We start from the raw sequence: 22,385 nt of genomic DNA on the forward strand, positions 1-22,385 counted from the left end.
TATTTCATTTAAACACAACATATGTGAGCATTTTGTTGATTATTTATAATTTTAAAAGATTTTTTTTACTTTTAAAACCCTTCTCTGCTTGCCTTCAGAAAATGAGAACAATATGCTGATTAACTGACCAGTCAGTTAAAGAAACTTAGATGTTTAAGTGTCCAAGTTTTCCAAATGAAAACATTTGGTTAAAAAAAAAAAAAAAAGGCATGCATATACTGTAATTTTCTTGTTTGCTCCACTCCCTTGTGGACATGCCCAGCTTCCTCTGTACCTGGCAGCTTTCCTGTTCTGTATTCATCAAGCTAATCAATGGGATTCAGATGTTCCTCAAATAAAATCATTGTCTTCAGTCTGCTCTTACAAGGGACACAGATTGTACTAAAAAGACTTTTCTTCACTTTCAGGGTACATTAAATACATGACACTGTTCATAATACAAGGCTTTGGCAATGTATCGATTGCATTTTTTTACACAAAAAATCATTGCACAGGGAAACTCCTTGCGGTTTTTCCACGGAGTTAAATTAGTGCCTGTGAGAAAATTATCAGACTGAAAGCAATGGAGACAGAAGTCCTTAAACTTACATGCTGTAATGTGAAGAGTAATAACAAACCTCCAGCTTGATTCTGTTCTGGTCTGATATGGGCCACCAAGGTGAGAGGAGAGTTTTATGATCTCATGCTGAAACTGTGAGCAATTAGGAGAATAAAGATAATGTTTGAGCATTACTGTACAAACTGAACTGTATGAAGTGAAACAGTGGCCAGTCACGCCTGCTAAAAATTTGCCAAAGGCTATCTTTCTGTAGTGTTTTTAGGGGAAAAAAAAATAACTAGTTCTTTGGAGTTTAAAAGAGGAGGTGCTTTTTTTTTTTTTACTATTTTTTTAGTTAGGGATAAAAGGGGGGAAAAAAAAGAGAATAACAAAGGGATAATAATGGATAAAAAAGGAAAAAAACAGATGCAGGAGAAAATCCCAGAAGCTTCAACTTCCTGCTTTTCAAAACCAAAATGGATATTAGGATTTTGGAATTTTTCCTTTTATTTTTACCTTCTGTTTTCTTCTCCTTGACCAGCCCCCATCCAGTAATTCCTTAAGCATTTCTTTGGGACTTCTGCATTAATGACTTAGTTCTCTGGTATCTAAACCCCACTACAGTCTGGGTTGAAGCTTTGCTGTTGTTCATAACATCCTTCCCTCAGGTGTCCCTGGTAGATAATAGAGAATGAGCTTTTATGTCAGCACATACATAAAGAAAGTCTCCTTGCTCTGTCCTTCTGTCTCTTTATGAAACTTTTGGAACTGAACTTTAGACTGTTATCCTTCCTGACTAATTCAGGAGAAGTTGGCAGCCAGTTTAAAAGTTACTGGAGGCTTTCATAGACAGACTTATAAACCTACAACAGTGTGACCTTCTCAACCTAATTTCTGTAGGAACTAAGGCTAAAAAGAAAGAAACTCAAAGACATTTCCAAATTTCCTGTAGCAAAAATGACCTTTTATGCTGATCCTAATTAAGCCCATTAACTCAGGTGAAAAATTCCCCAAACTAGCTTGTCTGTTTTGAGGGTATGATCATAGCGAACCTTCAAATTCTAGAAATGGCCCTGGTCCAGCAAAGCACTTAAGCATGCTTAATCAGGTACCCCATTATACAACATGCACGTTATTATTGAATGAACTGTGTAAATGAAAGCCTTAAAATGCTTCACATGAATAAAAATGCAGACAAATTTTCCCTGTGGGGATTCATCCCATGCAGGAGATACCTGCAGCTTTGCATTTTAATCAGTGAGTGGTCTGATCCTGCTCCCATTGAAGTCAGTGGCAAAACCCAACTGCTAAGGTGGAAGCAAGATCTGATACTTACAGCGCAAAATATGAAAGGGGAAAATTTATTCCAAGTGGGTGTTCAGATGATGACCCATTTCTTGCATAAGGCTGTTCACCATAGCACCAGAGATGACACTGCCATTAACATTTCACTATCCGCAAATCAGTACAGAGCATAACATCCAGTTACCACTCTTGCATGTTTGCATTTCTTCCTCCTGGTATTTCAAGTTAATAGGGAAAGAGAGCCCCAGGGCAGAGCACGATTGATGAGATAATTGACTTCACAAGAGGACTATGAAAGAGCAGGCCAAATTCAGCTCTGACTTAAGTATTCCCATCTCTGCTTATGCCTGAAATAATCTGATCTAGTCCATCTGCTGTCAAGGAGGAGTGATGGCATGACAGAAGAGCTCCTCTGTGAGCACTTTGTTCTCTACCTGTCCAGTATTCCTCTCCTTACTAGGCTCCCAGGGGGGGAGTTTCAGTGTGCACTGCTGAAAAAGATTATCTCATGGCTAGAGCCTGAAGTGGAGTTTATGATACCCTGCATTTGATTGTTGCCCCATGCAGTGATTTCTTGGTTATGCCTATGTTACTGGAAAAGAAGTCTGTCTCTTACCACCTTTCCATAAAACCAATTGCCTTTATGGGCTTCTGCAGTATGTCTGTGGCTCTTTGCTGCTAGCATAGCTCCAGGGTGCCTGGCAGTGGTTTAGGTGGTGAGCGTGCTTGGCATGCACTGTCCTGGGCTCACTGCCCTCGATTTGCCCTCCTCCCAGCATGGGAGTCTCGTCTTCAGAGTGCCCAGGAAATGTCGTTTGAAAAGGGAACGATCTTCAGGGAGTACTTAGCATTCTCTGGTCCTCAGTTTTGTTCTCTTCAAGAATAATTAGTTCTTCACTGGGCGGTTTCAGAAGGCAAAATGTCTTAGTGATGAGAAGTGTTCAGGTACTCCATGCAGTGTCTCTCCAGATATATACTTTTACTGATGACATCACTGGACATCTTACAGCTATGAGAAATATGATAGCAGAGTAATCGACTGTGAATGTGCAGTAAAACGTATAATAACTAAACTCAGAAAAGGAGCATGCTCTTCTAGGTTAAAATAAACCACCAGCCAAAGTATATTGAAAAGCCTGTTGTTGTTTGAACTTTGGAGACAGTAGCAGGTATTCCATTGATCAGCAGGTCCAAGAGGAGTCAGTTAATGTACATCAAAAGAGGTCAGAGTAGAGCTTTGTGTCTTCATAGCATAGAGGTGTGTGAAAATGTTTTTCATATCTAAATTTGGAGCTAGCTGTTGAAAATCTTCTGTGAAGATATTTATGTTATTGGTGGTTTGGCTGAAGCATGTTTTGGCCAATTAAATGGAGTTATTTTGTGCCATCCTAATTGTAAGTTAGACAGGTGGTTTGTGCATGAAACATTTAATTTTCTCAGGGCTCTGTCTGACTTCAGATGATACTGTAGATACTATCCTGTACAAAGACAGAAGGTGATGTAAGGGAAAATGATGGCTGCACTGATGGGGGAACTGAAAGGCAACATCACAGATCTGAATGGACTGAGGTGCTGTAAGGATGGATAAGAAAAAAATCTGCAAGTGATGAAATCCTATTTTGTTAACCACCACTCCAGCCTGGAGTTCACTCTTAGCTTTTGATATTAAGCAAAACCAATATTTGTGGCCATTACTGCATAGTAAGTCTGCATTATTAGGAACATACTAAAAGTATTTTTTCTGATTTGTGCAGCAGTTCTCAATAGAAGTGCTTACATGACCAAGGCAAGTATCCTTTGTCCCCATAAGTAGAAAGCAACTGTTCAATTTTTTTTATTTTTAAGTGTGTAATACCTAATGGTTTCACTAATAGATAGCTTATTACTGATTGACCTGGTTTTCTTCCACATTTCCCAACTTCTAAATCACTTTTAATCAGAAATATGTACACAACTGTGTGTGGAATGGTGTCTCTGTACTATGGAAAGAACTCTTAAATCCCATGAGCGTGTGTGTGTGTATGTATGTGTATGTGTGTTTGGTTTAGGGTTGGGTTTTTTTGTCTCCTCTTTGCTGAGTTTGCTGGCAGCTAGTCTCTGGGGAAGGAGAGTATAATTATAATGCAGAAGTGTTTTATGTTTTTCTCCTCTAGATTATGCTAGAAATATGAAACCGTAGTAGAGATTTTATGGAATTGTTAACAGACAAACTAAGGAAGAGAATGAATTGATAGAGTGCATGGAGGGAAAGATGGTGAAGTTTAAAAAGAAAAGTTGAGCAAACGGCCTTTTTTTTTTGTGGTCTTAAAAATCACCTAATAAAACACTGTTTTATTGCATAGGTGCACTAATCATTTCTGGTTTTAATCATTACACTGCTTACACTTTTCAGGCAATTTTATAGTGTGTTCTCTAAGGTGGCTCGTGAAAATCACCTTCACAGTCCATTTGTTTAGATTCTACAGTGTGTTTGAATGGAAGCTGACCACCTCCGTAAAGGCTGTGGATTGCCAAAATCTATCACTTAAGCCTGATAATTCCCAGAAAAATATGGAGAGTGGTTTATTTCTTCACCAGGCTCATTGTATTGGGCAGCCTCTGGTTTTAGATCTAGATTCTTCTTTCCCACAAAGGCCTCCAAAGAGCCCCATTATTGATCATGGCATGTTACCAGTGTTACACATGGTGATTTATAAAGTGCAAGTCTGAAGCTATCTATTATATGCTCTTAAATATATTTCCATGTTTTCCTGCTCCTCTAACCTACACTGTCTGCTTGTTCGTAGCCTTTTTGAACTGTGCGGATTAGGCAGACTTTCCCTCTCCCCACACCTAAGAACCAACTAGACCCAGGAAAGCACCTTGTGAGTCATTCTAGCTTGCTGTTAGCCTCAGAAAGTGAACACCAGGAACTGTTGCAAAAGTCTCCCCATCATACTTCATTGTGTATAAAAGCAAATGAACAACTCTCACTACTGACTTATTTTTTAAAATCTATCCTTCTTTAAGCCAAGTGGCAATGTTCTCTAGTTAATCAAGGAAAGATCTACTTTGACACATGATCCTTTTCCTGTCAAAGAGCATTTTGCTCTTCATGTTGCTTTTGTGACATCTGATCCCTTCAAATAAGGCAGTCTGGTTACTGGCTATGGTGTAGAGTTGTCAGAGAGTCCAAACAAGGCTTTTATAAAAGCAAGGGACTAGTAGGTTCAAGAGAGCCAAAAAGGAGAGGATGAAAAGCAGTTTAGCCATAGCAGCAGCATTCTAGGTCAAATGGGCTTTGCAGAGGTCAGAGAGGCTTTTTCAGTCATTGAAGAAAGGATTGTGGGAAAGAAATGGGGATAATAAAGTCCAATATGTTAATTTTCCCCTGTCTGAAAATCTGCGTTGCATTAGTTCAGAAATTTTTCTTTGTTTGTTTGGCAGGTGATTAAAAATAAAGGTCTGAAATGGGAAAGGGTAGCATTTACTTGAAGTGGTAGTTTTCTGTGACTCTTTGAAGAGCCAGCAGACAGTCTTACCTGCTGTTGTTTTGAGAGAGAGACTTGACAATAATTTTCAGCATAGGTTTGAAAGGAAAATCAAACATTAGTGCACAGATCTTCACAGTTGCTTGTACATGGGAAAAAACAATGGAAGGACTGGAATACTCTTCAGTTCCCGTTCCCTGGCTTGATCCTATCTTGTATTGCCTTTGGTGTATAAAACACCATTGCCAAAAAAGCTTTTGTAAAAGTTACAATACTCTTGTGTTGCTATATCAACTAAGAGCAGACAGGTTTAACCTCAGGGGAAGAGCTTAACAACCTCGAGTTCGTAAGGGAGGTTAAATGAGTCCACATTGCATTTATTTTCAACCATAGGAGAGTAGATCTAGGTAACTAAGTTAACTGTGAATAGCTTGGGATTTACTGTGGAAATGCTGAAGGTTCACAGGGTATATCTAATATTACTCCATATGTACCTTTCTGATGATATGTCTGATGAGACATGTCCTTTGTGAGTCTTTTAATTTTTGTTATTGGCTAGCATGTAAAGGAATGGATTTAGTTCTGTTTGCAGGTTTTGTGCAGTAAGAATGACTGCAATTAAAGAACCTGTTGGAAAGCATGAGCATGGGGCATAAGACTAGGAAGGAGACTGAGAATATCTCATTATGTGAGAACTGGGAGTCACATGCAGGACTGCGTGAGTCAGCAACGTGCCCTTACGGTGATGAAGCACTAACCACAGACTAGGTTGCACTAGCAAGAGCATAGCCAGCAGATCAGGGGAAATGATTACTCCCCTTTACTTGGCTGCAATGAAGCCACATCTGTGTCCGTTGTCCAAAAGTGGGCTCAGTTTTCAGTTCTGTGGAACAAGATACTGAAAAACCAGAGCAGAGGCAGCAGGGTCTGGCAGAAGGCATCAAAGATGTACATGAAGATGCTGGGGCAACGGGGCTTGTTCAGCCTGCAGAAGGGAAGGGTAAGGAGAATTGAATGCTGTCTTGCATCTGAAGGAAAAGGAAGAGCTAGCCAGACTCTTCTCTGAGATTCACTGCAAAAGGATAAGACTGCAACAGTGACAAGTTGCAGCTAGAAAATTTTCAGTTTGGCATAAAAAAAAAAGTTCTTTATGAGAAGCATTAAACGTTGCCCAGGGGATGATTTGTGATTTCCCGGAGAGACTGTGGAGTCTTCATGCTTGGAGATTTTCAAAATTCAGCTGCTCAAGGTCCTGAGCAACCTTGTTTAAACTGGAAGTTAGTTGCTTTGAGGAGGACATTGAATTACGTGACTTCCAGGGGTTCCTTCCAAATTAAATTGTTCTATGATTCTATGACCTAAATGAGCTGAGCCAACATTAAGCTGCTCTACATCCTCATTGTGGAGGAGGGTTGGAGCTGAAGAGCATGGTTCCTCACCTCAGCATTTCCTGGCCTCACCTTCAGTTTCTGCAAGGCAGTTACGGGAGTTGGGAGAGAAGGAGGGCCTCAGAGCTTGATCTGTTCCCCGAATCCCCCCTGTTGTTAATGTATAACAGTGGCCATTTATTTTCTCCTTGTTTCTTTTAATTTAATAAAAATGAAAGTATGCATGTAGGCTTAAATATGCTAACTAGCATATTGGTATTGGATTAAACAGTCTTAAGTGTGATAGAGAGAAGTCTGCCCATACTGTCTTATGCTTTAACTGCTCACTGAATAGTTTTAACACCTATCTCTACCTAGAAGTTTTTGATTGATGAGCAAAATGAGTAAAATGTAACCAGAACACATTGAACCCATGTGAAAACTCTTAAACCAGTCCTGTGTGGTCCATTTTCATAATCTCTGTTAATCATTGCAATAATAAATGCTCTCTTTTCCCGTTTCTTCCACCAGCCTTCTTCCCAGTGTATGAAAAAATACACTTTTTTAATACGGGTCTTTTGTGATGGTCTAACTGTTTACCACCAATACAAATAATTAGAGCAGTGTTTCTTTCTCTCGCTAGAAGTTTTAAGTTCTCTCAATGAAATAATTATGTTGTAATTTGGGGATCGTTATAAGAAAAAATATTCTTTAACATCATGAAGTTTGTAATATTTTTTACAACTTCATTGTAATAGACCCTTTGAACTACAGCAAAGGAATTTTGGTCCATGAAAAGGAAGTTTTTGGCAGTGGAACAAGTGATGAAAGAAATTGGAAAATAATTGCCAACCTCTTAGCAAGAACTCAGAGGAATTAGAGGAACTCTGCATCTCTAAAACAATTACAAAGTTCAGATTATTCACCATGTAGGGGTTAAATCAACTGTTACCTCTTTTAAAATGCTTTCGAATATACTGTTTCTGTCATTATTGAATGTGACAGTAAACCACCGGCAGTGCTGTAAAACCAGAAGGTCACAGCACTTAGTGAACAGTTATAGTCTGACAAGACTTATGCCCTGTGCCTGCTCGACTCAGAGGAAGTGATGGCTTGGTCTTTGGTGACGGATTTTCTAAGTCTGGGTAGGATATGCATCTTTTGAACACTTAGGTCTGATTCTAATCTCATTCAAAGTCAGTGGTGATTATTTTCGTAGTAGTAATCAAAGTGAGTATTTTAGCCATGGTAGTCTTCATCTATTGAATTAAATCTTCATTTCTGAAAGTGCTGATTAGCATTTAAATCAGGTGAAGTTTATCTGTCTCCCCATCATTGGCATTCTGTATGAGTAATGTGTACATATATGCGATATCAAACTGCATGAGTGCAGATATGACTCCTCTAAACTCAGAGTTCAGTGTTTTCCTAATTACTTGCAGCCTATTGAGATTAAAGCGACAAGATCTCTTTTGTGTTAAACAAGAAGCTCACATTCTTTACTGATGAGCTACTCTCCTCTTTCCCTCTTGATGATCACGAGAAACGTTCTTGCAAACAGACATCCCAGTCCCCCCTGCAAGAAAGCCTTTGTAACTTGTGGTTGACCTAATTGTGCAGCGACAGCACTGCTGCTGCTAAGCAGGGGAGATCCCTGGTATGGCACTCAGTTGGGCATTGCACAGTCTGCGACCTGGAGCAGGACCTAAGTAAGCGGCAATGCAGGGCATTGAGGGACACTCTCCAATTTCGCATGTGGGTGAGATGTCCCACAGAGATTTCAGTATGACTTGGAGACCGTGGGCCAAGTTCTATACCCCTTTCAATATCACACCCCACCCCCATCTGAAGCCAGTGAATGGGGTCACATGTTACTAAAAAAGATCTAGGCATTGTTATATATTTGGAAATGCACAGTGTCTTCTGAGGTACAGCAGTGTTTCAGTAATGTATTATCTGTGGCAATTGTTATTTGTGTGTCCAATCCGGAAGTATTTGATGAATATTCAGTCTTAACCTGGATGTGTCTACATGAGGTCTTGAAGATCAGAGTCCATATTGAAATCTTCTTAGTGTCATGACAGAGAAGAGAGAAACAAATGTTGAGATTTTTCTTTATTCAACCAAAACATAACCTCAGTAGCTGCCGTCATTGTGATCACGCTGCGCTTAGTGTGTGGTGTTTTTCATGTGCACTCCCTCTGAGAAAAAATATGCAAAAATCACAAAGCAGAATCACATCTACTACTGTGTGTTACCCAGTTCTCTGTGTAGAATTAGAAAGTTTTAAAATGTAGTTTCTGTCTCCTGGACGCAAGACCACTCAGTAAAGTTGAAGTTGGCTTTTTTCATGTCATGTATCATTATCCGGTAATGCCCATCCATCTTCAGTTTGCATCAGTGGAGACTTAATCAAGCGTGTAGAAAGAAGAATAGATTCTTACTTAATTCATCCAAGGATGGCTCAGCTTTAAAACAGGGGTGTTTCAGTGGTGCTCTTAGCTGAAACAAGGTTGTTAACATGACACAGAACCGTAGCAGTCATGTTTTATGTGTGTGCTTTCATGTTCAGACGAGTAGTAGTGGCAATCAAAAGTTTGCCTTAGCCAACAACTCTGTGCCGTGCCAGATATTAACTCTTGTTAAAAATTAATGGATCTTCTCGGTGAAGATAAAAGATTAGAGAAGCTCTTTGACAAACCGATAGTCCTGAGGAAAGAGGGACATTTTTTTTTTGCTTGAGCACAGGGAATTTAGTCGTTGAATAGAAAGATGTCTTTCTTTAGTTCCATGCTTCTGAATAAAACTGCTGTTGAATGAGGAGGTTCTTACACTGGACTGGATGATTCAGCTGCCAAGATCTAGACGTAACAGATAGGGATCGATTCGCATGTGGACCCTGATAATAAGAGAATTGGTTTTCATTTTGTTTGTCAGTATGTGGGAAGAATGGGCTGGGGGATGGAGATCCTTCCGTGGAGCAGCTTGCTGAATCACATCAGGGAAGGACTCGAGTCTTATTACTACAGTAGGCAAGTAGGGCTGTGTGACCAAAAGGATCTAAATCCCTGAGCAGTAAAATGCAGGAAATAGTTGCAGGCAGGTGAGAAGAGAATGAGGAAATGAGAAAGACAGCTAGGGAGGAAAAGCCTGCCATCCTCGTGTCAGGAACTGGAAGTTGGTACTTTGTTATAAATTGCTGTGTCAGCTATAGGGTGGAGGTCGTTTATGGCATCTTGGTGACAACAGATGTGGCCTGTGTGATATAGAGGTCTCTTTGCATCAAGATATACTGCATTGTGCATTACCGCAAAATCTTCCCTTGTGCTTTCACTCTTCAACTTCCACTCTTCAAATTGATTGCTTTGCCATCCTACTTTGTTCTGTTTTTAACATACTGTAGCTTTTACTAATGCTTTGATGGTGGGTTGTTACTGGGATTTTTTGTTTGTTTGAAAGCCAAGCAGGCCATATACTCTTACCTGTTCATTCACTGTCTGGTTTTGTGGGGTTTTATTATTTGGTGTTTAATGTCAAATTACTCGTATTTCTCCTTGACATTGGTGTTTTCCTGACTGTAGTTCTGTCATGAACATACTCTAATCCATTCAGTGACATATACTTAGTTCCTGTAATTGCCATTTTTAAATGGAATGATCTCTTGGATTAAATCTGGAACCTAGAGCTAATGTTATAGAAAATAAGGTCAAAGAAATCAAGTAACATTACTTCCAAAGTCGCAATAGAGTCTTCGGATCATCTTCCATCATTAATATCAATGCTTGACAGCACTTACAACTTTAATCATGATTTGTAACCCTCTGAATTTTATTGCTTCTGCTGTCAGAAATCAATTTCAGTACTTAATGGCATCTTGTAACCTCAGTCAAGGAGAATGTTGGTTTGATTATTATTTTAGTTTTACCAGAGCTTCACTGCTAAGATACAACCTTACAAAATTATTTCTATGACATTTTTTGACAAAGTTGTTTTCAGTTCTATGACTTAAAGAAAATACTTCTGTGTATACCACATAATACAAAAGTATTTCTTTCTGTTGATCGTTTTATTGAGCTGTAGCTTCATCTATGCTTCAAAAAGTTGTAGATTCTGACCCTAAAAAACAGTGAAGTGTATGTTTAATCTTAGTCATGCTTGTAGACCTGGGACTTCTCATATAATTAACATGTACCACAAGTGTCTGCAGGATCAAACCATAAACTGTTGTTTAATCTTCCTTTTGCTTACTGAGGTTGAAGAAGAGAATGGAGCACACTTATAACTCCAAATTAAACATTTAGATTAGTCTTTATTGATTCCTTTTGATCAAAAGGAGTGTGTTTGGGCTTGATTCTGTCTTTAGGCACTCAATAATTTCAGTTGTTGAAATTATTGACCTTGTTGGGAGTTCCTCTTTAATGGCGTAATTGCAGGATGGAGTCTAGAGTTGTACATTTCTTAAGGGAAATAACAAAATTCTATTTTTCACAAAAAAAAAAAAAAAAAAAAAAAACAGAACAAAAGAAGACCTGAGTACCTCATAGGAACCAAACTAAAACAGAGTATGAAAAATTGTACTGTGTCTAATCTCTCAAAATCTGCAACTTCTAATAGAGTTAAACATGCAAAGGGCATATCCCTTGATCTCCTTTGTACATGTCTAAATGTTGGAAAAGGTTCTGCTTTTAAGCATGGTAATGTCTACTTTTCTGAACACTTTTTAGTAGATTTTGTACGCTTTGAAAAAGAGACAATTGTTGTTCTCCTACTTAACACCTACGAAGTTGAAAAGTGGTAAAATAAAGTGACACCCAGTGGACCAGCAGTAGATCTAGTTTACCAGTTCAGTGTCCTGACTGGGAAATGCTGCCTATTTTTACCTGTGTGTAGACTTCTTACTGGAAATGTCATGAACTGTTTGGCAGCATAGAAGAGGAGTAATGAGATTATGTTGTCAGAAGCAATAACAGGAGTGATTTCTTGCACCACATCGTTTAAACTTCAGTCTAATTCCCCAAGAAACTGTCACTGGAAAGTTGTTTCTTCTTAGAAGTAAGGAAACAGATTTGCTATGAAAGTTATTAAACCCAAACTCTGCAGAACAGACATAGCAAACCACTTTTCTAAAAGCAAAGAGGGGCAAAAGTTTTGTCACTTTTCAAATCATCTTTATCCTATATACAAATACTGAACTTCATCCTACTATTTCTAATGTATTACATGTGGTTTTTTTCCAGTTACAGAGGAATAGCTGTCTGCGTTTATGTGCTGGTGACTTTCAGCTAACTTTCCTTGCTATATTTCATTTAGAGAGCCTGCTGCCTGCACATGATAATGTTTATGTAGTGGATGACGCAGTTCTGGAGTTATCAGAGGTGGAAGAAACAGCATCAGAAAGCAGCTGTTTTGCATCTGAGGACACCACAGAAGACTCAGGTGTTGTGAGCTCTCCATCTGACATTGTATCTTTGGATTCACAAAATGACAGTATGAAGTTGAGAGACACCAAGCTTGTCAATGGCTACATGGACTCAGCTGAGGCGCATGCGATGTATGGCACAGAGATGTGCCTTGTAAAGAACTTCTACTGCGATAGCATGGGATCTGACAGCGCTCAGCAGAGGTAAAAGTTTATTTGCAGCTAGCTCTTGGAAAATATCTTGCTTGTCCTCCTTGTAGGGAATCATTTAAGAAAACCAACTTCTACTTTCTTCTGCTCTTTCATAAACCAGTACCAATGCCAAGTGACTCCTCCCAGTGAAAAGCTCACTGCCAAATCCCCTCCAGTGACATACTTGTAGCAACAGGCAAAGGTCACTTTTCTGTTTGAACTTGTAGTTGCATTTCTTGCAGAAGACCGCTGCCCTTCTGAGTTGATTTCTCCAAGAAGTCTAAAATAATTTTGTTACAGTTTGGTTTATTTTGTAGTTCTGATAGCATATGAAGTGCTTAAAATGTGACTATGTATTGATCTAGAAAAATGATGTGCAGGTCATAAAATGGAAAATTCATAAAATGGAAAAAATCAAGCCACTGAAAGCAAGGTGGAAAAGAATTCAGTAAACTTTGGGGATTGGTTTGTGGGTGTGTGCATGCATATATATGTTCACCTAATGCTAACCTCCACTGGCGTTATACCTTGGGGGTTTTTTTTCAGCATATTTCCTTTTTTTTCTTTTTTTTTTTCATAAACAAACATTTTCCTGCCTTTTTCGCAAGAAAATCCGAGAACCTGGAATTTAACTAGAAACTGCCTTCAAGCACAAGTGACTCTGACACTGTTTGTTTGCCAAAACTCACACAGTCGGTGGTAGGGCCGCAAAGGGAACCCAAAATTTATAGGACTTTGCAAATACAAACTGGCCAAATAGGAAGCTGTGCCTCCAGCAAGGAGGGTGGCCTGGTAATACTGACAGGGATTCGCTCTGTGTGATGCTACAGAGTCATGGGACACGAGCCAGAAATTCCTCTGAATTCTCAGTTGACACAAAGTCTGTGCTTTCTGGTCTCTCTCCATTCAGCTGCTAATCTGTAGTCCCTTCATAAGAGCATGTATCATGACCTAGTTATTTCCTTCCACACATTTCTGAAGGAGAACTTCATCTTGGATCATGCAGTGGGCGATAAATTATGGATAAATTAGGCCAAAGTCAGTATTTAACCTATTGGAATGATCTCAGGGCTTTTCTTTATCCATCAGTATCAATGGGGACAAGATCAAACCTCACTTAGATACTTGCTCAACAATACATTTTTCTCGTGATTTGTCCTTTTACAGTTTCTTAGGTCCTGATACAGTTTCTGTTTGGAGGATTAGATAGGCTAGTATAGTAACTGTGATTAACATTCCAGACCTGATCCAAAAGAGCAACTCATTAATTTCAGCAGAATCAGATTTGGCCTTGTAAGATAGCTAAGCAATCCCAACTTTTTTCAAAATGCAGGAAGTAAACTGGTTAGGAAAACACATATGCACATTGAGTCGGTGCGGGGGGAAGAATCTACCATAATGCTGAGCTAAGACATCAAAGCAAAGCCCTGTAAGAACAATACTAATAAGCACAAAATATTTTAGACTTTTTCTGGGTTTTTTAGTCATAAAAAACCCATTTAGTTTACCTTTACCACACAAACACACAAAATTTTTAATAGTTGGAAAGAATGCATGTAGAAGAGACAGCAGGACATTTCACACACTGTCTGGCAAGACTGCTGCTCAGGGGGTCTTGCTGAGCCAAAGGAGTGGAAGCTGGAAGGATAGTGTGGTGTACTGCCCATCGCAATCAGGGAAGTCAGCTGCTGTGAGGCCAGTGCTGTAGTACTGTGCCCAGTCTTGGGCCCCCAGTTCAAGAGAGAGATTGGCAAACTGGAGAGAGTCCAGAGCAGAGCCACTGTGAGGGCTGGGGTACTGGAGCACACAAGGTATGAGGGTGAGAGGAAGCAACTGGATTCACCTTGCAAAAGCAAAGTGGATAAGGAGGGGCCTGATTGCAGTCTTTCCCTAAACAAAAAGGGGACAGGAGACAACCATCACCAGCTGCTGTAAAGGAAATAAAAATAGAATATAAGGAGTAAATTCCTCTAAACAGGAGCAGTTAAGCAGTGGAAGAGGTTGATCAGAAAGGTGTAAGAATCTGCATGCCTGGAGGTTCTCAGAAGTCACCCAGGCAAAGCCTTGGGCAGCCTGGTCTGGCTTTTAGACTAGCTCTGTTTGGAGCAGGAGGTTGGGCTAGACTTCCAACTTAATCTTTTCTGTAATTTTATCATGCTAAATATTCTGTATTTATCTAATATTTCCATAATTTTAAAGGAGTGGGTTTAGACTGAAATAGGAGATGTTTATTGTTGTTTGGGGAGTGCAATTATTTTTCATAAATTCTATTTACTTTTAGGGGTCTGGGACAGCAAAATTGCTTCAGATCAACTTTAGGGTATAGCAGAAACTTAACATTCGTGATTTATTTTAATCTTATGTCAGCAACCACTTATATTGCCACAGCAGCGATACTGATAGTAATATCTCTTAGACTTTTATGCTCTGAATGTGCCAGTAATATTTGAAGGTAAATGCAATTCGCCTCCTAACCTATGTTTGTAAACAAACCAGCTTTGAAAATTGTGCTCATCTAAATCCTTTTGAGGTCAACTTGCTAAGTTTTCAGAAGCCACTTCCTAAGTGTAGAGGGAAGGAAAAAAATAAGGAGGTTTTTTAAACCTGTTTGTGTGAAATTCTTGTTTTAGTGGGATGTAAATCAATTCTGAGTACAATTTTGAGTACAGCCAAATTTGGAGAACATCAGTTTCAACTTCCACTGTCAGAACAGCTGCCACCCCACTAATAAAATCTGTTGGGAGCTCTGAGATTGTGTGTAGTTCTTGTGATGAATGGGCTACTTTCAGGACCAAACCAGCCTCCTAAATTCCCAGACAAGTCAAAGTGCAGTTCATGTGAATAATTGATACCAAGCTATACAGAGTTTTAAATATCTTTCATAAGCTACAATACTTAAAGAAAAATTTTACATGGAGTTTATTCATTGCTTTCTATCTTCTTCTAGTCAGTGTCCAAAGACCTAACTCAATTCTAAAAGGAAGATCAGAACAAAGAAATTGGGAGAACATGTCGCTGCTATAAAGTACAGTGGTTAGCAGCAGTGGAGTCCTTCTTGAGTCTGAGCTCCACTGAAGCAGAAATTTTATTTAGTGACTAATTTGGCTGAGGCTTGGGAAAAAAAGTTTAATAAGAAAAATGGAAATATTTAGCTTGTCATTTTAAATTGCAAAGCTGACTAAAACTTAGGCTTTTCACCCAGTGAAATAACTAATTCCTAAAAATTTATGATGCTGTATACTGAAATCATTTTGTACTCTGTGGGCTGTGAAAAGTACCCTTAAAGTGGAAGCAAATTATATTTAGAGTGTGAAGGACTATAAAGAAAATCCAAGTGGTATTTTGCATAAGCACTGTGAAGAACTGCAGTGAAGAGTAGAATCAAGTCCATAGTTCTTACCGAGGTGTGGTCCAGAGGCTTAGCCTGTGCTCTAAGAGATCAAGAGTATTTTGCCATGTTGCTTACTTTGGTTAATTGTATGTTTAGTTTTAAATACATTTTTCTTAGAGTTTCTGGAATTGTTTACTGAGTGACCTGGGTGGTCTCTGTGTAGCTGAAATGCCTGATAGCATTAGAATATCGCAGCAGGATCTGCACCTCATCTGCTGCTGAAATCAAGGAAAGTTGTGAGCATTTAAGGGTACAGTCTTCAACATGCAATAGGTTTGTCTGCATATAGCAGCATAATAGTATTGTGGGTCAGAAATGGCATGTACCACAGGCTTTGCATGCACAGAAATGACAACCACAGCAGAGCTCAAATCTCATTCAGCTCCCAGAGCACAGAAACAGAAATTTCTAAAAGAAGGTCCCTGGATTCCAGGGTTTCCAAGCTAGGGTCTTTCCTCCATGGTTTTGTTTTCCAGTACATGGGAGAAACTTGCAAGTGCACTCTGGTTTGTTTTTTGTTTTGTTTTGGGATTCTTGTTCAAGCAATCTTATCCAAATACACATATTAATTAGCATGTAGAATATCAAATCAAGTGTCAAAACACTCTAATTCTACCCTTGGCTCTGCTTCTAACCTGTTAAACCATCTTTGTCTCTCCACCTCTGATACTCCCTTCAGCTACTGACTGTTTTTTTACGGTAAAAACCATAACGGAGCTATCATATCTCATGATATGTTTGCACAGTGCCTGGTGGAGCAGAATCCAAACCTCAGCTGGAGGTGCCAAGGGCTAACCCCATATAAATAATTGACTACATGCAACATTTGGCTGTGAATTTTTTAATATTAACTGCTGACTCTGAACACTGTACTACATAGTTCTCTTTCTTCATATCCTTCCTTACAGTTGATTTCTTTGTGCTATGTATCTGTTCACCAAATTTTAATATATAGTGTTAAATGAGTAACAAGAAAACCACAGAGAAGCTGAAATGTTGCTTATGTAGCAGTAAGTACATCTCATGATCTCACAGTGTTGCAACTCTGTCCTCCCATACCCCCTCCTTTCCCATCCCTTGTGTGGTGTCATCACGCAAGCTCCTAGGGGCAGGGATCAGACAATTTTATATGCCTATAAAGCATCATGCACACCTACTGTCTGGAGCTTTATAAATAATTACACATTAAAAATTATGTTAAAATAATATTATTAGGGATGCTAGGTCACGCGCTTAAAGTCAGGTAACATTAATACTAAGGCTGTCTGTGTAACCTTAGATTCCCACCTTTAACCTTAATTCTCCACCTTTTGTGCAGTATGATAAAGCCTCTAGTTAAAGTGATCATACTGTGTTTTATTTAATTTTCTTCCTAAGTTTCAGAGCTCAATTAATAAAGCAGGTATACCACCATTCACTCTCAGTTCAAGTTCTCTTCTGGAGACAGGACTATTTAATTTCCATTTGCTGTTTTTATCTTACTCATCACACTAGTATCCATGTGCCATGAAGACTTTAATTCATTTCTCTGCACAGTACTCACATGAGATTAAAAGGTGGCACTACCCTATTTTAGAGAAGGAGACCTGATGTGCAGAGTCAAGGCAGACTAGCGACCAGTTAGACCAGACAGGAACTCTTTTTTCAGAGGACTGAACATTAAATAGCATTTCATGTATCAGAATGCAGCTTTTGTTTTCCTCCAAACTCTGTTCTTGGGAGACATTTAACCATTTTGGCTGAAATAAAATAACAGAATGATCATGGGCATGATATAAATTGTTGCATTTGGACTGCCGCCTAGCAAAGAAGTATAATTTCTCAAGGTTATCAGCAATTGAAATCAGGGGGTTTTTAAAGGGATCTTAAGAGTGAGTGGTTCCACCAGCCTCTCTCAGAGCAGGAAAAACACTTTAAAAAACAAAAGGTTTTTTATAATTTTGATAAAGTTTTAAATGTATTAAAATATTTATAAAAGTATTTTAAAATGTAAAGGGAACTTGGCAGTTATAAAGCTAAATAAATACAGACTTGTCTGTAACAAAAAGATAAAATACCTTTCAAAGGTCTAAAAGGAATTTTCCCTTCCCGTGAGTTTCAGTAGCCATGAGAGAGGAATATTTTTTCACGTACAGCTAGTGGAGGGCATAGGGTGGGGGTGGGGGAACCCTCCTGAGATCAATTCATGCTGTGGGTCTGGACAGGGATAATCCCATTTCCTCCCCTTCTCTTGGAAGAATTTGTTACCTTTGACTGTGGTTGGGGTAGTTGGAGCTACGGTGAGGAGAGGAGTCTTTGTGGTTACCAACCTGAGAAATACTCACTGTTTTCTAGGAAACTGTTAAGGTTTTGATGAGTTGTTTTAAAACAAAAGCTTGAAAGAATAGGGGTGGGTGAACTTGTTCTGCTTAATTTTCAGCTCATTCAAATTCAAATGTTACAAGGTTTTGTATTCCACTTGGGAAGAACAGGAGGGAAAGAGAAGTTGGTAGCTGGAGACAATTCAGCAATGAAGCTGGTCAGAGGAAAAAAAAGTACAATAGTGAGTGGCAGAAGACAGGCAGAAAGGAAAGAGAAAATCTGTAATGAAAAATAGCAGTGTATGTGTGCAGTAGATATACCTCTGTGCACAAACACATTCTATATAATTACATGTCATTTGTAACTACCTCTGAGAAATATGGGAAAGTTTTATTCTGTTATTTCTCTATAGGATATGTTTTATTTTAGCTGGGTAGGCACGTATTTTACTTTTTGGAAAACAGAAATGTAATTTTAAGTGGGAGGAATGTAGAGAAAGGGTTAAAGTGACAGGGAGAACTTCAGGGATGAAAAATTACTTAATTAAGACCCAGATGTCTGACAGATTTGCAAGCCTCTGCTTCTTACATAGTTTTGCTAATTTCCTTCCTTATCTCTGGCTTTCCCTTTCCCCTTGTTCCAGAAGACTCTTTAAATTTGGATACTCTCATGCACTTTTTTGCTGGCATATCTCCATGGAGGGAAGATACTAATGATATTATGGTTAAGTAATAGATACTCACAGTCATTATAGAGCAAGAATCCAGATTAGCCTTTCTCATCCACTGGAAAAATGCCGTATTCTTTGGAGCTGTAGAATATTTTACATGTTGCTTTGGTTGCTAAAGGTGTAGTGCTGGCTTCCAGGAGGGAAAAGCTCTGGTCCTTGCTCTGTTTCTCATTTTTCTGTGTAAAGCAAGAGGTTATTCAACCTCACTGTGCCATCTTTTAACTTGCAATGTTGTATTGCACAGGTGATGTGGCTATATTAAGATTTAAATCATGCTAGTCCACTTTCCTGACTATTTCTGGCAATTCTGTCTGCCTGCGGGCTTTCCTGTTGAGAAGCTGTTGCCAGAGGCCCATGTGAGGAGGGGGAGCAGGGGCATGCTTCCAGCTGTATAGCAACTACAAGCTGCTGCTTATGTACAGGACCCTGGAACCAATATATGTCAGGGGACTCTGAAACTTAAATCACTCTGGTATGTAACAAGCTTAGAGATTTCTAGCATTAAAACACAAAATGATACTAAGCAAAAGTGTTTTCATTTGCTTTCTGTTTCAATTTTTGACCAGTAGCCATGGAGGAGGACTGCAAAAGGACCATAAACCCAGCTGATGCTGAAGAATTACTTCGTTTTCCTCCTCATCTATACTTGCAAGTTCTTATTTTTAAGTAGGTGGTGTTATAGCTGAAGGCACTACTGGACCTGTGTATTCTAGGATTGGAAAATAGTTTAATTCAATCTCTGAAGATTTTTATTCAGCACAGATGTAAATGCAGTTTAAAGATGTTTGTAAGTTTGATGCAGTCACAGAACTAGAAACAGAACACAAACTAAAAAACATGGAATGGAAATTATACCTGTACCTTGCTCTAAAAAAGTATGTGCGGCATTTTTCTATCGCTTATTGAAGAACATAAAAAGCAAGGTTATCTGACATTCAACAGAATATGACCATATGCTTTTTCCTTTTCCTAGTTGCCACTTTCAGAAATCTTGCATCAAAGACAAGTGATGACTTTGCTATCTAATCAGTCCTAAGTTGGTTGTTCAGTCTACAAATTTTGCATTTTAACAGGATTTGGTCATTTGAACATTAAAACTTTATGCTCAGATTCACAGGAGGCAGCAGAAATGGAAAATATTGCTGATCAGGTCATAGCTTAGGTGACCAGAAATTCCACCACTTACACCAGCTGCTTTCCTGCTGCTGTTATATTCATTCCTCGGAAGGAAATAGAAAAAATTCATCTAGTCTAAGAAATGCGAAGAATGGAAGAATGGTCCCTAAAATTTTGTAAACTTTTGGTTAATCTGGAAAATAGTTACCTCCACTTTTGAAGAGTACTTTGCTGCATCACTCACAAAAACAAATATAGAAACACACTGAGTTTATTTAATGCCATCTTTCTGGCATGATTGAACTCATTGCCCTCTACAACTACCGGAAAGGAGGTGGCAGAGAGTTGGGGATGAGTCTCTTTAACCAAGTAATGAGTAATAAGACAAGAGGGAATGGCCTCAAGTTGCACCAGGGAAGGTTTAGACTAGATATTAGGAAGCATTTCTTTACAGAACGGGTTGTTAGGTGTTGGAATGGGCTGCCCAGGGAAGTGGTAGAGTCCCCATCCCTGGAGGTGTTTAAGAGTAGGGTCGACATAGCGCTGAGGGATCTGGTGTAGTTGGGAACTGTCAGTGCTAGGTTAACGGTTGGACTGGATGTTCTTCAAGGTCCTTTCCGACCTAGATGATTCTGTGAATAGAAAGTTGTATTCAAAAAAGCTTCAGCCATACTTTCTACAAATTAAATTCATCTCTTCTTTAACATGCACCTTGATATATACCCAAGGTAGAAGCATTTCTCTTTCCAGCATATGTGTAAGAGAATAATATTGTGAATGCATTTTGAAGAGGACAAATTTGGATACATACACACTGATTAATGTAATTCCCCAGTATCAGACTGAGAAGACTATTAGAGCTGGGAAAGGAGCCCAGATGCTCCAAAGCCCAGTCTGGAGTAACTGTATCACATTTCCATGTCGGTCAGTCCCTGTTAGCTGCCTAAGACACATGTGAGAAGTTGAATGCTCTTGTCCATTGAGCTGCCTCGTAGAAGTCGCTACGTCCCTGTGTGTGCTACTGCATGGTGTGTCTGTCTGGATTTGACTCTGTTATTTACAATGGCTCTGTCTTCCCTCCCCAGCTAGTAACAAATTCACAGGAGCCATGTTCTCAAGTCTTTTGATACAGCAAACATAGAGCAAAATGAGTGAGACTTTCAGGTCATGTTAATTAACCTGAGAGATGTCTACGGCTGTGTCTTCTTGCCTGCTGCTATTCCATCAGGACATGGGTCTCTCTATCTTCTGTATTATGTCTACTGGCCCCAGACAGATGTTTTGAATATCCTACAGTATTGCAAATGGCACCAAGTGCCCAAGTTTAGATAACTGAATCTCTTCCTCAGTCCTTTCTCTGCAGTTTACATAGGTTTGTGTTGTAATCAAACAGTTACGGTGGGAGTTGTGGTCTTTACCTCTGGTACCATACATGAGGCTCACCAGAACTTCTGCAAAGTGCTGAAGGAGACTTGGGTCAGTTTTATCACATGCAGACTGCCATGTAAAGAGGCTCTAACTATTACAAAATGGCAGCTTCTGTCAGTGCAAATGCATTGTCTTATCACTGGTTTGTGTTTCTTTTTAATGCAGCATTTCTAGCTAGGTTTATTGGAGAATTTTCTCTCTTTCTTACAATGTAAACTTGCTCATAAATGTCTGTCTCCCATGGCACTAATTTGATGAAATGCTGCTCTAAGTTTCATGTTTGTCTCCAACTGCGCAAATGACTGCTGAGGAGTAATTATGCATTGTAGCCTGAGCTCAGTGGAACACTAAAGGCTGTAGTTTAGTAGTCACTTTGCTCCGTTCTGTGTTCTTGCACAAATCTCTGGTAATCTACATAAGTAATAAGTGCGCAGGCTTCCAGGAATCGTGCACGTTTGCCATTTTGAGCTTGGACTAAATGCGCACCAGTGCTGCATTTTTAGTGCCTTACGTTTACCAAAAAGGCAACGTAAAGGTTATCAAGTTCTTCCCTAAGTCAAAAAAAGTGTGTGTGAGAAAATACCACTGGTAATGTTTATCCAGAATGTAAAACATGGTATCGGAATAAGTCATATTTTTCTTGGAGTATGGCCAAAACAGAGCTGTCAACAAAAGAAAAGTGTATAGGGTTAGAAGGGAAGAAGGCTATGAAAAAAAAAAATTAGAGGTTCTTTTGTTTTCCTTTCCCATATACTGTTGTGAGAAAGAGTCTTCTTAGGCATATTTATAAATCATGTGAGCTACTGGAAACTACCAGACCTTCGCCTCACAAAACACGTATCACATTTTAAATTCCGAATGCTACGAATTTTAAGAAAAGCCCTGTGATTAATCTATACCTTCTGGCTTGCTTTGTAGGTGAGTTTGGAGATGAATTGAACAATAGCTCTTTCAGGAATTTGGAAATGCAAAAGAAAAGAACTGCTTTTTCTGAAGCTCCCTCTGTAAGAGCAAATAAGAATTCTTTCATTTTTACTGCATTGTTCACTTTCCTTCAGAAAAATCCTGTGAATTGGATATTATTATCCCAGTTGTCTAGATAAGGAGATTGAAGCAGAGATTGAGAGG

At 39.1% G+C, this 22,385-nt stretch overlaps 1 protein-coding gene across 8 annotated transcripts in view; it reads left to right on the forward strand.

The window, feature by feature from the left end:
* Positions 1-22,385, forward strand: part of COBL (cordon-bleu WH2 repeat protein) — a 163,245-nt gene that overhangs the window by 124,875 nt on the left and 15,985 nt on the right. For all 8 annotated transcript variants that reach the window (XM_074825297.1, XM_074825320.1, XM_074825311.1 and 5 more), the window contains one exon: positions 11,991-12,303. In XM_074825297.1, the coding sequence (XP_074681398.1) occupies positions 11,991-12,303 (313 nt within the window). The remainder of the gene's footprint in view (positions 1-11,990; positions 12,304-22,385) is intronic.

The sequence above is a fragment of the Strix aluco genome, chromosome 1 (genome assembly GCF_031877795.1).
Source record: "Strix aluco isolate bStrAlu1 chromosome 1, bStrAlu1.hap1, whole genome shotgun sequence".
In the NCBI taxonomy this organism is placed as follows: Eukaryota; Metazoa; Chordata; class Aves; order Strigiformes; family Strigidae; genus Strix; species Strix aluco.